This window comes from Lineus longissimus, chromosome 1 (genome assembly GCF_910592395.1).
Source record: "Lineus longissimus chromosome 1, tnLinLong1.2, whole genome shotgun sequence".
NCBI classification, from domain to species: Eukaryota; Metazoa; Nemertea; class Pilidiophora; order Heteronemertea; family Lineidae; genus Lineus; species Lineus longissimus.
Window position 1 is genome coordinate 18,140,998 of NC_088308.1, and position 16,650 is coordinate 18,157,647.

The following is a 16,650-nucleotide window of genomic DNA, read 5'->3' on the forward strand; positions in this document are numbered from 1 at the left end:
TTTTTCTCTCCTCCCTAAATTATTGAGCCGACGAGATTTACTCTCGCATAATTTGATTGGCTATTTTGGCGAGCTAGACAAAATTTTAACCAATGAGAGCTCCTGTTATAAAAGTTAATCGATGGCGAGTGTACTCGGGTTGAAAATCGAATGACAGAGGTACACAAATACACTATCTTTTACCCCAATTTTCCTCATTTTTTGGTGACTGGAGGTAATTTTTACTTGTAAAGCTGCATGAATAGAATACATTCAACCAGAATAACCTTACTGTGTGGCTGTCATGTTTTGATTTTGAGTCATGTGGCGTCGATAGGATTATTCCTGGGTAGTGGAGGTTTTGTTGTCATCCTGAAAACAAGGTTGCCCTGTACATTTTGCACTTTTCAACCTCGGTGCAAGCCTGTGCATTTTTGCCAAGTACCATTAGGCCTAAGTAATACATTTTTTATAGGCCTAGGCCTAATTATAAAATCAAGTTATGAATTGAATTAGTAAAGTATTTTTGGAGGAAGCCATTGAGAGCCACGAAGCCATCCGCAACCAATCGGGCCTTTTCGACAAAGACGTACCCGGGCTCAAACAAAACAAACGCACACTCACTGTCAGTGTCATGCAATGCATCCCACTCACGATCACACCGTCGCCGTTCATGCTCACTGACTCGGAACACGGGGAAGGGACATTGTTCGTTGACGTCAGACGACCTAAGCAAACTTTGGACAATGAGATATAAAGCCACTGTGTGTGAGTGTGACCCTTTGTTCCGGGTAAAACTCATGACTGGTCATGACTCGTCAATGCCTATGACGCCAACATTGATGGCTTGGCATGAACTAGCCTAACTGTAACATTAACAAACGCAAGGTCACCCACAGCCACGACTGTTGACCATGAACGGTCGTTCAATATGCCCAACATGTTCTTTTTGTCATTTTTCGAATATCTGCTGTGCCTCGAAAGGCTGTTTCGCTTGGCAATGAATTCTCATATTTACTCATACTCTTTCAGAGTCACTGTGATGGCACTTAAATCGATGCGTTTCATGTCAAGATCTTGGCCCGTCAGATGTGGACTTATTGGAATCGCTCAATCACAGATCGCCCTCTATCATGGAGGAGGGACAGCCGGGAAGGCATCAAACACGCTTGTGGTTGACCTACGCAGTGACACTGTTACTCTCCCTAATAAAGCCATGAGGGATGCTATGCACAGTGCTGATGTAGGTGACGATGTGTACGGGGAAGATCCATCTATCAATAGTAAGTGGAACATGGTGATACAGATTTTACAAATGTAGTAGGCCCTATTCTGCTTTAAAGTTTTCTAACTCAATTTAAAAGGGTCATGGGTTCAAGCATGATCCAAGCCCTCTTCTAGACAAGGATTTGAATTGCCCTGGTTCATTAATCCCACTTGAGTGGTAAACTACATTGTATGATAGAATATTATTGTTAAGTTTTTTCGTAAATTTTATTTTCAGATCTCCAGGAGAAAGTAGCCAAACTATTCAACAAAGAAGCTGCCCTTTTTGTGCCAACTGGGACAATGGGAAATCTTATATCATGTAAGTGACGGGTACTTTCCTTTTGAAGACCCCTACCCCCCATGAGATTATCTACTCTATTCACATGTACATCCTCTTCAAAAAAAAAGAGACCATGTAGACCTACATGGTTTGGCTGGGAAGGCATTCTGGATCATTGAAATGACTTTATAAGTGTTAAATACCACTGTTTCAACTTTCTTCAATGCATTTTTCAGGTATGATTCATTGTAATCAGAGAGGACTTGAATGTATACTTGGAGATAAGTCACACATATTCCTGTATGAGCAGGGTGGAATAGCACAGGTTAGTAGTCATAAAACTGGTATTTTGGCATTTTGACATTTTGCCATCGCCAACATGGTGACATATCCTCCAGTTAACCCTATATTAAAGTTGATAATAAATGCCAGCAGTCGCTCACGTGTCTGGCATGACTCATGCCTTTAATTACATGCAGACTTGAATACAATCTTACCTGGTAAAAATTGTCACATTTCTCTTGTTTTGAGTGGTAAAAATGTAAACCATATGGGTCGATGGTAGCAAAAGGGTTAATTAGCATGAAATGAAATGGAATTAGACTGCATAAAGTGTAATCAAGATTTTAATGCTTTGTATTATTTATTCATTGTTTATTAAAGTGACATCTGCATGTATATGTATTGATGTTTGTTTTTGTGAGTTATTTCAAAATTCTCTTTTGATATTTAAGATTGCTGGAGTGCAGCCCCATGCAATCCCGAACAATCCAGATGGAACGTTTAGTATACACGCCTTGAAATCGAGCATTCGACCACTAAATGATGTTCACCAGCCATTAACCCGCCTTGTTTGTATGGAGAATACGCATAACTTCTGCGGTGGGAAAGTGCTACCATTATCCTTTATGAAAGAGGTCAGTTCTTCTTGATTTATTCTCAATAGTCCAGTTTGAAAAATGCTGGGACCGCACTCTTTGTACCGTAGTGTGGAAGTTGTCCCAAACAGCACAAGAAGAATTTGATCTTTCTGTTGTTAGGGTGCAGAAAAATGGAAAAAAATCTTTGATTTAAATTTACACTTTGAAACGCAATATATTGCCCTTCCTGTTTGATAAATAACGACTTCACAAATGCTGATTTGTTCCTCCAGGTCTTCTCAAAGTGCTATTTTGAATTTTCAGGTCTATGAAAGCTCAAAGGCGGCAGATCTCGTTGTCCATATGGACGGAGCTAGATTAATGAATTCTGCGGTTGCTATGGATCTTCCCCCATCAGAAATCCTTCAGTACTGTGATTCTGTTAACATGTGCTTCTCAAAGGTAACTGAATTTCTTTGAGCAACTAGAAAGTCTTTAGAAAAAAGGTCAGCTTACCTCACTTGAAAAGGAGTTCTTGATGTGAAACGAGTAGATTAGCTGCTTCAATGGTTAGATTCATTATGGCACTGATTGATGTTGTCTTATCTAAGCTATTTTTGCTCTCTTCTTTGACACAATGAATATTTCACAACTTCCTGATATGTTCTTTCAGGGACTTGGGGCTCCTGTTGGTTCTGTGATAGCAGGAAAAAGTGAATTTATTGAAAGGTAAGAACCTTTTTCTAGATGTTCCTTGACCATAATAGGAAGGTTGAACTCTGTCCTCACTCTCACTCTTGAGGTGATTCCCTGTGAGACTGTAATGTACAGATTGGTTGTAGTGTTCAGATTAAAATTTCGACAATTTAATACTCTGTCAAGCTGCCACTCTCTTCATGTTATGAACTTTGATCTGTTTCCAGCGCAGTGAGAGTGCGGAAGGTGCTAGGAGGAGGGATGAGGCAAGCTGGGATACTAGCTGCTGCGTCATCTGTGGCGCTGGACCAGGCACAAACGACACTCACTGCGGACCACAGACATGCTAAGATGTTAGCTGCAGGTGAGTCAGTCGGAAACTTCTGTACACCTTTGAATTATAGTTCACAAAAACACATTCTGTACTCCTGTAAATCTTTTGTGTCATGACATACGGCAAACTTCTTTACACCCCCATGAATTATGACACGAATTTCCTTACGCCTGTTTATCATGACACAATCAAATTCAAATTATAACACCTGCAGGTTGTTAAACTTGATAGGGAGTATCTATACACCTCATCTTCTATACGAAAATCAAGACACTTTCCTTCTACACATGCATCCCGTTTGTATTTCAGAATTGAGTTCCATTGATAATGGTGTGGTCAAAGTGAACCTTGATGGTATTCATACCAACATAGTCATGATTGATGTAACCAAGCACACCCTAACTGCTGCTCAACTAAGCACCAGATTAATGCAGGTATGTAGTTCATCAGGGAGAATATTAGTGCAGAGTGTAGATCCTCAAACTTCATATTTATTTTTACATCTCATCTATTAAAAACCTTGATAGCCTTGACCAGCATCCCTGGAAGTCACTCTAAACATTGTTTGCGACTGGATTTCAACTCCTATTGACCATTATATCAATTCAAAGCTAAAGATAGTTTCTGGCTGGTTGTTTTTAAATTTTGCATGAGCGTTCTCGACGGTTCTGACAAACGTGGGCTGTTTCAATTGTTTTGTGCTTTATTTTCGTCTTTCCCTGTATAATGACAGTGCCCCCTTTATTCAGGTTACAGAACAAGAAAAGTTGGACCTCAAGGACAGTATAGTGGTGAAGACTTTAGCTTTTGGATACAAATTATTGCGATATGTGACAAATTACAATGTAACAGAAGAAGACATTCATCATGCTGCAAGAAAATTCAAATACGTTTTGCAGGAATATTCTTGAGTTTGTGACTAATTATTTGAACATATTGGTTGATTTGTTTCAAAGTGGTGAAACACACTCTTCCAATTGTGTTTAGCGGCATGTATGAACCTTATTCTGATTTTCAGCCCCCCCCCCGTACGCAAAGAATGGTTAAAATGTAAATATACACAACTGACTGCCCAAATTCTTGACAATACCTCCCTCTCCCACAGATGCATTCATACTTAAATACTGTTAAAGTATGGCTACCCTGCATTACAAAGATTCTTTGTAATGCAGTAATACATCACTCCATACAAGCATACGGTGCTATACATGGTCAGTGAACTTTTCTTCCCTCATGTATAGCACCGTATGCTTGTATGGAGTGATGTATCCTGTTACTGGTGAATATTTTTAAACCAAGTTGTTCAAAGTGTCACATTTTTTATTGATCTTATTGATGACCAAAGTGACATATTTAAACTAATGTGTTATTTATATCTCTCAGGTTACAGTGTCAATATAATTTTTCTTGCATTTTATTTGTTAATTCTTTATTCACAATTTTTGCTATATATCGGCACTCCTGACATACACCCTACTGAGTGTCCCAGAGAGAATAATGGCTATGAAATAGTTCTGTGCCTTTATTATTGCAGGACCTCTCTGTAAAATATCTTATTCATAGGCTTAGTCTTCTGTGGGGTCGTTTAGCTAGTCACCTCTCATACTGGTTCAGTGATTGGGTAAAACTTGAAATTTTCATGGCATTATTTTTCAATTTGCTATGAAATAATTTCTGAATATTCCACTGTTTGAAGTATACATGTATAGTCAACTGCTTTTTTTACCATGAGTGCGATGGGATTCACACAGTCTCAAATGAAGAGTTTTCTTGGAAAACCAATGAATGCTAAATCCTAGTTTTGAAGTTGATTTCTTCACAGCATAGAACTTTCTAAAGAATTTTCCAACAAAATTCCAAACTTTGTTGTTTTTTTCTCAGAAGTCTAAATGGTACGGTAATAATGATTTTGCAATGAAACTCTTCAAAGTTTTATGTGTATTGACCATCTTGCACTTATGGGATGATATTGAGGTATTTCTAGCTTATAGTAGATGGATTTTTAATGCTGACAAGGTATTGGTGTTTTAAACAGTATTTTCTTCTCACCATAATGTAGTTAGCCTCTTGTTATTGATTGATCTAGCTCAATTTTAACCCTGTTCTTCCTGTTGTTTTAAAAACAATCGCAAATTTTTAATCGTGCGTAGAACTACATGTATCATCATTGTTGATTTTTATGATTTAGAATATGTTGTTTTGGTTCATGAATAGAAAATGTAGAACGATATATGCTGAGTGGTTGAAACTTAAATTGATTGCGGTCCAATGTAGACCTGTTGTATGAATGAATAATGATTTATGAGAATGATAACCCATTATTGATATGACTTTAATTCATGTGTGATAATAAATCCAAGGTGTGGTACATCATGCTTTGTTGATCCTTTTATCGCTACATGGTCCTGTTGGAGTGCTAGTGGTGTCACCCTTGATACACATGAAATCATGTTTATTTCCCTCCATTCAAATAGTCCATGAATGAGGACTAAGTCACAACTGGAGTTCCTCAAGAATAAATTCTCTCATCTATACTTAGTATCAAGTAGTAGGATAGTATCAAGATCAATCTGGTCACTGTGTCCGTCATATACCTATGCAAATGAGTTGGAAAATCCAGCCTGATTATGTCCTGCTGGCCCTGCCGTCCTGTCAACACGGTGAGAGAGATGAGACAGACACAACCAGCCTTGTTATGTCCTGCTGTCTGCTCTGCTGTCCTATCAACACAGTGAGGGAGATCAGTCAACACCCAACCCAATTATGACCTGCTGGCTGCCCCGCAATCCTGTCAACAAGTGAGGGAGATGAGGCAGTCACACCCAGCCCTATTACGTGCATGACCTGCTGGCTGCCCCGCCATCCTGTCAACAAGTGAGAGAGATGAGCCACTCACCCCATGTCCTACTGCCTGCCCCGCCATCCTGTCAACATGGTGAGAGAGATCTGATTTTATGACCGGTGTGAATACACTGGTTCTATCTACCCTTCCAGACTGACCCAAAGCCCCTTTTATCCGGCTGTTCCAGTATACCGTGTCATTGTTTGTGTATTTCATATACCTATGCAAAATGCCTGGACAAGCCCATTTCAAATATCCAGTTGGCAACACTGTGTACATAGGACCAGTGTAATGAAGTGACCCATTTATTGATTTCCAGGGAAAGGGCCGTCCTACATGACTTAAGTTTTCCACATGCTGCGTATGAATTGAATGTCATAAAGAAAGCAACAACACGGTTTTGAGATAACAGCTTTATCATCAACTGTGATACAAATCCGTAAGGAGTCATGTCCATAGCACATTTGAACTGAATACACAACTCAAAACTGAAATACTGCAGGTGAATAAAATCATATTTTATACATCAAGTTGGAAGTTTACAAAATGCCTCAAAAAAATAGGGAAGGGAAAACGAAATTCTCCTCATAGATTTAGCTTAAGTCGGATATCCATTCCAACAAATGTCCAAGATGAGAAGAACAATTTCCCTGAAGCAATGTGGTAATAACTAAGCCAGCAGCAAACTACTTTGATTTAGCCTACGTTATCCTTGGGCATACAGTTAGCACCAAAATATGCATGTCCACTGAGAGCGGTCTGATCACACCCTGGAGAATCAGCACCACATATCCCAAGTGCAATCCTACACTACATAATACACTGTATGATGTCCTGAAACTGATATCCGGAAAGAACAATTTAAAGCAATATTTTCAATGCTGTGAGTTTTCTTCAATCGGGAAGTTAAAATGAATCGAAACAAATTCACCAAAAAACATAATGCTCCCTGTGTCGAGAATTTACTGTACAATGTCTATATGAAGTAGTTCGTTTATTTTACAAGTCTCTCACATTTTCAAGTTACAACTTTGCTGCGATGTTATTTTTTCACAACTTGGATGACATCGTCATGGCCCATAGTATGTTGTAGACCGACTCGTTGAGGGTTGAATTTGACACTCTGACCCTATAAATAGAAAATAATAATTTTAATCTCCAGACATCTTACTTCAATTCATGCCCGACTGAAGGATATGACGACTTTTTTAGTGCAAATATGTTCAAATTTCAATGATGCACTGCTGAATCTTCTCATAGTTGTGGAGACTGTGATGAACTAAGGTCACGGTTCTTGACAAAGATAGGACTGAGAAAGTGACAGCATACATACCCAAACTAATGCATAACGAAATTGCGGGACTAATGTTCTATGGATATTGTGGCACTGAAATAAATGGACAAATAGGATAATAGATGATTGAAAATTTGGAGAATTTTAACAGGATATGCATTACCTTACATGTCTGGTTTATTCTCTGTCCAGGGTTTCCCCCCCTAAAATATATCAAGGGGGATATCCCCCCCTTAATTTTGAGCACTTAAGTTTGTTTTACTGTCAAATGAGTAATTTTCATGATTTGATATGTAAAATAAGAACATTTGGGAGCCAATTGTACCAGTTTTAGGGCCAAAAAACGTCTCAGGAGGGGTCATATACCATTTTTTAAGAAAAAAAATATTTTAGAAAAAATTTTTTTCTTGGCTCCCCTCAAATTTAATCCTGGCGGAAACCCTGCTGCCTCTTAGAAAGTGGCAGTAGGATCTCTCTAGGGGGTATGGGTCAACATGACGTCACAATGTTGTCAAATTCATGAAGAGCTTCGTAAAGTCAAGTAAAGTACATCACTAAATTACCAACATGCATCACCTTTCTTTTGAAGAACAGTTATGCTAGTGAAGACTATTAAACTATATGATCAGAAATGGGTGAAAGTTTTTTAAATCTTACCACATGTTCAACTGTACATCCTCTTCGTAAAATAAGGCCACCTTCAAAATCAGGATGTTCTGAAAATTGACAGTAACAAAATGAAAACAGGCTTCCAAAAAACAAATTCTACTTATGGTAACTGCTTTTTCTACCAAAATTAATGGTTGATGCATTCGAGTTGAAATTTTAGAGAGTTTCATGTTTGCCTCCCAAACCAGCTTACAGTATTATCCAAGTGGTTATGCCTAATGTTATTTCGTTTCTTTCATCTTTCAGACTACATTCCAAACAAATTTACCAGCTAGATTGGCATTCTGATTCATTGGACCCGAGTCTCCAGACTTACCTCCCCTTTTCTTTGTATACACTCGCACTAATGCTAAGTATTCCCATACTCTTTCCAGTAGGTAGTCAAGATTCAGATTCATATTACAACTGAAATAGAAGAAAAGTGAACATTATACATGTTGAAGGGACAAGGAGACCATACGATCTGGGCAATAAAGGCAAATTCTTACAGGTAAACATCTCCCAAATCAAGATTTTTTTGGCACAACCAACTATGGCCAAGTGATTCTGACGAAGGAGTATGGACCACCATGTTATGTCTACAAAAATGTCTTACCTAAGGACAACAGTGTCTGGCTGTCTTGCTAATCTGTCCACCTCTTCTATAGATATCTGATCTATTTTGTTGTATACCTGAAGTGGAACAGTTTTTGATATATCACAATAGAACCTCTCTATTAAGGACACCCTTGGGACTGACAAGTGCTGTCCTTAATAGAGAGGTGTCCTGATAAGAGGTCAAATGGAATGGAAACAACTAATTTGGGACTAAAACTAGTGTCCTTGGTGGAGAGGTGACCGCTTAGGGAGGTTCCACTGTATATGGTTAATCTAATTCATCCCCACTATTGAGTAGACAGTGGGGTAGCAGCCTTTCGATAAATCACTGTAGATCAGGCGCAGAACGCAGTGTACATTTTCAAGGCCCGACATCGAACCGACGACACCAACAGCTGATGACGTAACGCAGGACGAGCCAGCAAGTGATGTCACTACGATGCAATGGACCTCGCGAGACACAATTGGTTTAACCACAGTCGCTTATGAAATCTAACTGGACATCTCCACAGCTCGTCATGGAGAGCTGAGCATCATCACGGCATCATGATGACGTCACTAGCCTATACTTACGTATAAACAATTCAGGTAGACTCTGTTGCCTACTATCACATCTATAAACTGGTCCGCTGTGGCATCTTCCCTGAACAGAACTTCGGCATTAAAAATTTCTTAGAAAATATTAAGGAAGACAATGACTGTTTATGTTTCTGTTTTGAAACAGAGACAATTTAGATGACACAAAAAACCAGTTCATCCAGAAACACAATCCTTGGTTCTCCTGGATTCGAACCCAAGCCCTTACCGCATCATAATAAGCAGTGTAAACTTCTTGATTATGAGGATTCAAAGTTGATTTGATGAAAAAGGATACTATATTCATGTAATATGAGCTGAACTAGTTTTTCATTGCAGTAGGTCAGCGGTATCGTAGAATTGAAGGACAGACCACCACCTTTCTTTACCTGTAAGAAAAACAGTAATTTTTATAATCAACGTACAACTACAAGTAGTACAAGCGCTGGAATTATCGTCTTTGAGTAAAAAATAGTAGTGACAGGATTTATTTTGATTGCCATTAACTGCTGGTCAAATTATGGCCCCATGACAATTGGGCAAAAAAGCAAGACAAGGTTTCAGAAAATAACGTAAAAAGTAGCAAAACTTTTTGTTTACACCCTGTAATAGAACACTTACTTTAAAGTATATGTTAGGCCTTCTTTGATTTAAACGTATACCGACTTCTTCCAACTCTTTTTCTAAAAGGCTCCTACAAAGATAAAACAAACGATTGGAATAGACGTATACCGACTTATCCAAACATTTTCTAAAAGGTTCCTGGGAAATTTTAATCTCTTTCCGTCACTGCCAAACATGTATGTGTGCGTGTTACAGAACCAAAAGCTTAGGCAAAAGGTGGAAAACCTCTTCTGTGAACATGCATATTTTAACAAATAGCCAACAAAGATACCTTTGTACTTCACCCTTAGTGGCATCCAGCATCATAATGACCAGATCAGCTGTTCTTGCCACTGCTATCACCTGCCGTCCTCGACCCTTGCCTGCAACAAACACAAACAAATGTCAACAAAGCTTTTCAATTCGATGCATGTATACTTGATGATTTTTTACCGATAATAATAACTTTCTATCAAAGATGATGAACAAATCGGCAGGTATTCCAAACTACTTATTTTTCTGTTAGAGAGAATGTCAACTTGCGGAAAAAAACTCTCCGCTCAGAAATCAGTACCAGTTTAATGCTATATTAATGGTGAGCCTTGACCAGGGGGACAGGGTTAACACTGACTGCTGCATATCAAACTGACCTGACGCAGCTCCTTCAATAATACCAGGCAGATCCAGTAACTGGATGTTTGCTCCATTGTACTGAAAGAAGATGAAGAAACAATTTGAAACAATGAAACCATCTGAATGGAAATTATGCAATCATAAACACTTAAGCATCCAAATCGATACTGTGTTGCAGAGAGATATTCGGTGGTGTTTAACTATAATTTCCATTTGTCCCAAATTGGTCTTCTGAGGACAAAGTCACAACCGCAATGCAGGGAGTCATTCATTTTAACATGATAAAGGAGCTGGCTTGCACGACATCCAAGGGGTGAATATGATGTGGTAGCAACACCTCTGAGAGATTAATTCATCAGCATCCTTGAGATGCAATAAGAATTTAGGCCTGGTTACCTCAATAACGCCTGGAATGCAGGTCAAGGTTGTGAACTCGTAGTTGGCACATTCACTGAATGTATGCGTCAGCGTGTTCAGGAGTGTTGACTGAAATGGTAAAGAATATCATATTTCGTGAAAATGCATCATATTTTACATGGATCTGTCCCACCACGAGTGGATAGTTCTGTTTTGAAAAATCCTTTTACAAGTATCAAATCACCTCATCAACTTGAAAGCGTTAATATTCTGATGTGGTGGAATGAAAGCTTCCTGATGTAAACGATCAAAATCCAGTTCTTATCATTAAGTGTCCCATGTTTAGAGGGCATGTCTGAAATTAGTTACCTTTCCTACAGATGGGAATCCAATTAAGGCACATCTGGCATCGCCTGATTTCATTACATCGAAACCTTCACCCTGAAAACGCAAATACAATTTTCATCATAAAAGTTCTTCAACTTCTTAAATGTTGCCAGCAAATCCTCGAGTCACTGTCTCAATTCATAATTTGAGAATTTATCATAGTTACCTTTGCTCCAGATTTCCCAACTGGTTCCAAGAGCTGGGCTCGGTATTTGGCAAGTTTGGCCTTCAGTAGACCCAAATGGTACTCAGTTGCTGAAAAAAGACAATTAAATGGTTGAATAATCTTTGGCCTACAAATATTTTCTATGTTTCTAATGACCTACGCTATGCTGTCCATGTCTTTATTTCCTTGTGGTTCAGGTGAGAAATATAACGTTGTATTGTAGTAGGAGTGCAGTAGTTAGTTATTATGCATGCAAATTCCTTGAAACTTGGCATTAAAAGAGTTTCACCAGCCTCATTTGCCAATGTGGTCCTTTTCTGATTAATGATTTTGGGCAACTCGCATACTTGCATGCAAATTTTGTCGTGGGAATGATAGTCAGTCATTCATGCGTGACCTCAGAATGACCTTTTTTGTGAACAAGGACATTATTGGTGAAAAGACGCGACGGCTCCTGGCCGATTTTGCTGCATTTCAAGATAAGGGTGATCACTCTTACCCTTATTTTTCTGAGTTCGGGCGATCTCTTTCTCGATTTCCGATATTTTTTCGAGGACACCCATTTTAAAGTTTTGTTACACACTGTCGAAAATGCCAAATATGAAACAAATATTGAGTAATTCGAGATTTTATTTCGTGAAAACTTGAAGACGTGTGTTTTCATCCACCATTTTCGGCCCCGGAAATTGCCGAAGAAGAAAACATTTGTTCGGAGTTCTCCGTAACAAGATGGCTGCGCCCACAAAACGAAGAAGTTGTAATATTTTCCTTTAAAAGGTAATATTTGCACCTTTTCTTGGAGATTTTTGTAATTTTCATAACACGTTTGTTGACGTTGTTACTCTAACTTTGTCACACTGCTGACTGACTGCAGCGCTGATGCAAAATGAAGCGCTCACAACTGGAAATTCCCATACTGAAGAAATGATATGCATTGCCATGTACATCATACATTACAATACATGCATACATGTTACAAAACATGTCAGTTCGGCAAACGTCAAAATTCGGCAGCGATGCCGTCTGAGGCAACCGTTGCCGTAAAGTGACACTTCCGGTGAAAATTGACACCACAGCATTGAAAATCATTGAGTAAGTGTATTAGAATTGAACCTCCATCAGTTGGTCTGACGCCACATTTCAGTGGAGGCCATTCTGAAAATTGAGAATTTTCAAAAATGCGTTGATAGACTTACATTTCCTTGGGTAAATATTTAGATCAATACCAGCTGCCCCCTATTAATCTATAATGGAACCCCCGATCGGCAGCGCTCGGCCGAAGTAATCCCGAAGCTGAGGGATGCCGCGTGAGGCATCCGAGGGATGCCGTATAAAGCAACCGTTGCCGTTAACAGCAACGGGGGATTCCTCGAACGGCATCGCTGCCGAATTTTGACGTTTGCTGAACTGATGTTATGTATGTACACGAATACGTGCAGAGAGATATTTCGACATTTGTCATCATAGAAAAGGAAGGCTTTGACCTGTGTTACTTGACCTCTGCTGGTGACATATTGGTAGCCGGTCAGGGCGGGCGTCTTTAACTAACCACGTTGACCTTTAACCTCATAAAATCGAGTCGAAGAGAAGAAAAGTGACATTGAGAACAAGAAAGATTCATTCTGTAGTCAGTCTGAATGATCCTTATTTCACTGGAAGCCCCCTTACCCTTTTTACACATCTCATTTCGCTACTTCCAGAATTTACAAGATGGCCTATTTCCAAAGAGGACAGTCCTTCCTCGTCACATCCTTCAGAACAATGAATGGATTGATAGGACGGTCGGCGTCGAGTGCGGTAGTCCGAACTCTCAGCACGAAATGTATATCATCGCCTCTGGCAAGGAGAAACAATCTAATACTGAACAGCAAGTCAATTTGTAAGAGTTGCTGGAGCAACTTTGCAAGATGTAGGGACACTCAATCTGCACTCAACCCTAACCTACCGTGTCAAGTCATTGTCAGAAATATCTCATCAGGGAGGGGTGACTCAAGGAAAAGTAACAGAACAGCTGTACTGTACATCTGTGCTATTGGGATCGGCATGGTGGGAATGGCGTATGCTGGTGTGCCTCTCTATCGGATATTTTGTCAGGTAAGATTTAGATAGTGTCGTATGTGCCTGAAATATTAAGACAAGATAGGAAATCTGCTTTTGTTTACTTCTGTTTGCTGATAGTAATTCAGCTAAAATGGAAGTTCCGTCGATACTGCCCCACTGGCATCTCTTTTCGTACTTGTTTCTTAGGAAATTTTCTTTTCTTTCTTATAGGCATCTGGATTGGGAGGCCAACCAGTTCGAGGACACGATATTTCAAAAGTTAGTGATATGGCGAAAGTTGAAGACAGAGTGATACGAGTACAATTCAATGCTGACACGGCCTCAAGTATGCAATGGAACTTCCGACCACAGCAAGCAGAAGTGCGGGTGTGTATGAAAGTAGTTCCGACTCCAATCAGCCCTCTCCTTGGCGGTCAGTAGGACTCGAGGAGGTTTGAAAGAGGTCCTTTTTAAACTCATCAGCGGGGTACAATGAAAACAGTTTGGGGAAGTCGCTGAATACCTACGTATACCTGAAGGCCGTTTGTCTTGGTTTCAAGATGGCTATTGATGTTTTATATCTGTTTGTTTCAGGTTGCTCCAGGAGAGACTGCTCTTGCCTTCTATACCGCTAAAAACCCGACAGATAAACCAATAACGGGGATATCTACATACAATGTAGTGCCGTTCGAAGCCGGCCAATATTTCAACAAAATTCAGGTATGGAAAGTTCACCCGCATATATGTGTCCTTGATACAAATATCAACAGGAAGTCCTGAATAAATATGACTGGTTGCTGTGATGAGATTAACGTCTTTGGATTAGTTGCCAGATGTATTGTAGTATGGTTCTAATTTCTCCTTTGCTATTGACTTGATTGATAATTTGCATTCTCATTCAGCATTTGATGGGAACTTTGTTCTATTACAGTGTTTCTGCTTCGAGGAACAGAGGTTAAATCCTCATGAACAGGTAAGAGGTATTATTAGAGTACCTGGTATCAATGAAAAAAATGTTGATCGGTGTCACCACTGTTGAGGAGGAATGTTGTGTGCTCCTGTTGCACCTGTCAAATAAGACAAAAATGAGACTAAAACTCCTTACAGATTGTGTAGATTCATTGGTCTTCAGCAAAACAAACAAAGCACTTGGTATTCTAATGTCAGATTCCTTAAGGTTTATGTTTGCTTCAGATAAACTGAAAATGTCCTATATCTTTTCAGGTTGATATGCCCGTTTTCTTCTACATTGATCCAGAGTTTGCGGAGGATCCAAAAGTGGAAGGTGTCGATCGAATAATTCTTTCATACACATTTTTCGAAGCAAAGGAAGGTTTTGAGGTGCCGGTACCACCATATCTTCAACACTGGAGACAAACTGCTTGATTGTGTGATATTTTAGAAATACATATCTATGTAGGAGTTCCCTTCTGTTTTCGGTGTAGACCAGCACTGAATCAAAAACAATGTTGAATAATGTTAGTGGCGTCTGCTTTTAGGTGAAGAAGCAGGCTAATAAGCCTGCCAGCACTACCGTAAAAAGTTCTGAAGGTTATAATGACTTTCTCTCATTGGAATCGGGATAAGAACTCAAGCAGACATGGGGGAAGGATTTTATTTGGACTGTGAATAGTATTACTATACTCATCAAAGCGCAAATTCAACTCAAGGTTGTAAATTCTGTATGTACCTATTTTTAATCTTGTCATGAGGGTGGAAATTTAGTCTGTATGCTAATTCACAGGCCCATTGATGCAAACAAAAATAACCTTATCAAGTAGGCCATGAATTTCTCACTTAATCACTTGCATCTAAAATAGTGAGCTGGCCTTATGTTTTGCTGACATACTGACTAAATACCTGTATCCTTCCTCATGTTCATGATATGTTTGTGTCAATATCATAATGATGATGTAAAAGATGTGATGCCACTCTGAGTGATAAATTATATTTTATAACAAATATATGTCTTGTTGGTACTTTTCCTGTTTGACATCAATCATGTTTTGGGTAAGTGGCTTGCTCAAGGGCACCGAGATTACACAGAGGTGGTGAGACCAGGTATCAAACCCACAACTGCCTGGCTCTGACCCACTGAATCCATCGACCATACTGCTGATTTCCCCGTCTCTCATGTGAAAAATACAAGTGATTTGTTCTACAATGTAATATTGCACGCAAGACACATCCGAAATATAATCAGGCCCGAAGAGCGATATCCAGATTAGTTCAACATTTGGTCAGAAGATGGAACTGTTGTTCCCCACTTTCGTATTTGGTTGTGACCAGTTTCATCTGCCATTCACACGTTTCTTTGCGACAGAATTGCCATCAATGGAACAATCGTGGAACGAGGATGCATGCCGCAATGCCCTTTTCCGAAGCCATTGGATTTCCATTGGAGGCCAGATGTATTGATGGTGTCAGAACTACAAACGTGGAAATTTCGGTTCAAATAACTCATGCCGGTGCGGAAGAGGATCAATGGCCTTTGTTTAATTCATTGGGTCGTCACCTCACTGACACACTCAGTAAATATTTGAGGTATTTCCCCCGATACATTTGTACCTTCAAGTAGATGAATAATGCAGAATTATACTTCTCTTACACATTTTAGAACTTCAAACAAACCTGAGGAGTGGAATGATCCATTAAAATAGAACTTGAAGACATGCAGCCCACTTGAGTATGAAACTGCTCGGTTCTGGGTAATTAATACCTAACACAAAATGCCAATAACTTTAAAGGAAGACTGTAGGCAGGAGGTAGCCAGTCAAATTGATCATCTTAAGGTTACTAATACCTAGTTGGGGACCTGGGTTGTTTGTTTCAGCTAAAATGATATGTATTATACATGCATGAATAATTTCAATGTATTGTCAGATGGGAGAGACCCCTATTAGTGTCTTAGCATAACTTGATTTAACCTACCTGCCTCCTGCCTAGACTCTCTTTAAAAACAGTCAACACTTTTAAAAGCACCATGAACTATTTAATGGGATATTGAGCGCAGTGTTTTGTAGGCTGTATAGGTCTTTATCTGCTCATGGTTTAAATTATTGGCAGTA

General features: G+C 39.3%; 3 protein-coding genes across 4 annotated transcripts; 2 read left to right on the forward strand and 1 right to left on the reverse strand.

Annotated features, from left to right (window-relative positions):
* Positions 1 to 128: 128 nt before the first annotated feature.
* LOC135493114 (uncharacterized) lies at positions 129 to 5,786 on the forward strand. 2 transcript variants are annotated; one of them, XM_064780181.1, is made up of 10 exons: positions 129 to 159; positions 1,012 to 1,262; positions 1,484 to 1,567; positions 1,765 to 1,853; positions 2,263 to 2,445; positions 2,713 to 2,850; positions 3,062 to 3,117; positions 3,312 to 3,448; positions 3,728 to 3,852; positions 4,168 to 5,786. In XM_064780181.1, the coding sequence occupies exons 2-10, from the start codon at positions 1,022 to 1,024 to the stop codon at positions 4,327 to 4,329; spliced, it is 1,215 nt and encodes a 404-aa protein (XP_064636251.1). In that variant the 5' UTR covers positions 129 to 159; positions 1,012 to 1,021; the 3' UTR covers positions 4,330 to 5,786. The 2 variants fall into 2 exon arrangements, with proteins under 2 accessions (XP_064636251.1, XP_064636159.1); XM_064780089.1 differs by having other exon boundaries at positions 148 to 214.
* An 881-nt stretch (positions 5,787 to 6,667) lies between these two features.
* Positions 6,668 to 12,222, reverse strand: LOC135489619 (developmentally-regulated GTP-binding protein 2-like). The gene is made up of 14 exons (XM_064775054.1): positions 12,042 to 12,222; positions 11,543 to 11,631; positions 11,359 to 11,430; positions 11,029 to 11,118; positions 10,650 to 10,710; positions 10,292 to 10,382; positions 10,018 to 10,090; positions 9,695 to 9,785; positions 9,394 to 9,491; positions 8,819 to 8,895; positions 8,540 to 8,628; positions 8,212 to 8,270; positions 7,594 to 7,647; positions 6,668 to 7,389 (listed from the first exon to the last, which is right to left on the reverse strand). Exons 1-14 carry the CDS (start codon positions 12,103 to 12,105, stop codon positions 7,303 to 7,305), a joined length of 1,095 nt encoding a protein of 364 aa, XP_064631124.1. The 5' UTR covers positions 12,106 to 12,222; the 3' UTR covers positions 6,668 to 7,302.
* Positions 12,223 to 12,270: 48 nt separating this feature from the next.
* LOC135493198 (cytochrome c oxidase assembly protein COX11, mitochondrial-like) lies at positions 12,271 to 15,538 on the forward strand. Its single transcript, XM_064780317.1, has 6 exons — positions 12,271 to 12,319; positions 13,243 to 13,636; positions 13,814 to 13,969; positions 14,177 to 14,302; positions 14,514 to 14,555; positions 14,807 to 15,538. The coding sequence occupies exons 2-6, from the start codon at positions 13,253 to 13,255 to the stop codon at positions 14,966 to 14,968; spliced, it is 870 nt and encodes a 289-aa protein (XP_064636387.1). The 5' UTR covers positions 12,271 to 12,319; positions 13,243 to 13,252; the 3' UTR covers positions 14,969 to 15,538.
* The last annotated feature ends 1,112 nt before the right edge of the window (positions 15,539 to 16,650 follow it).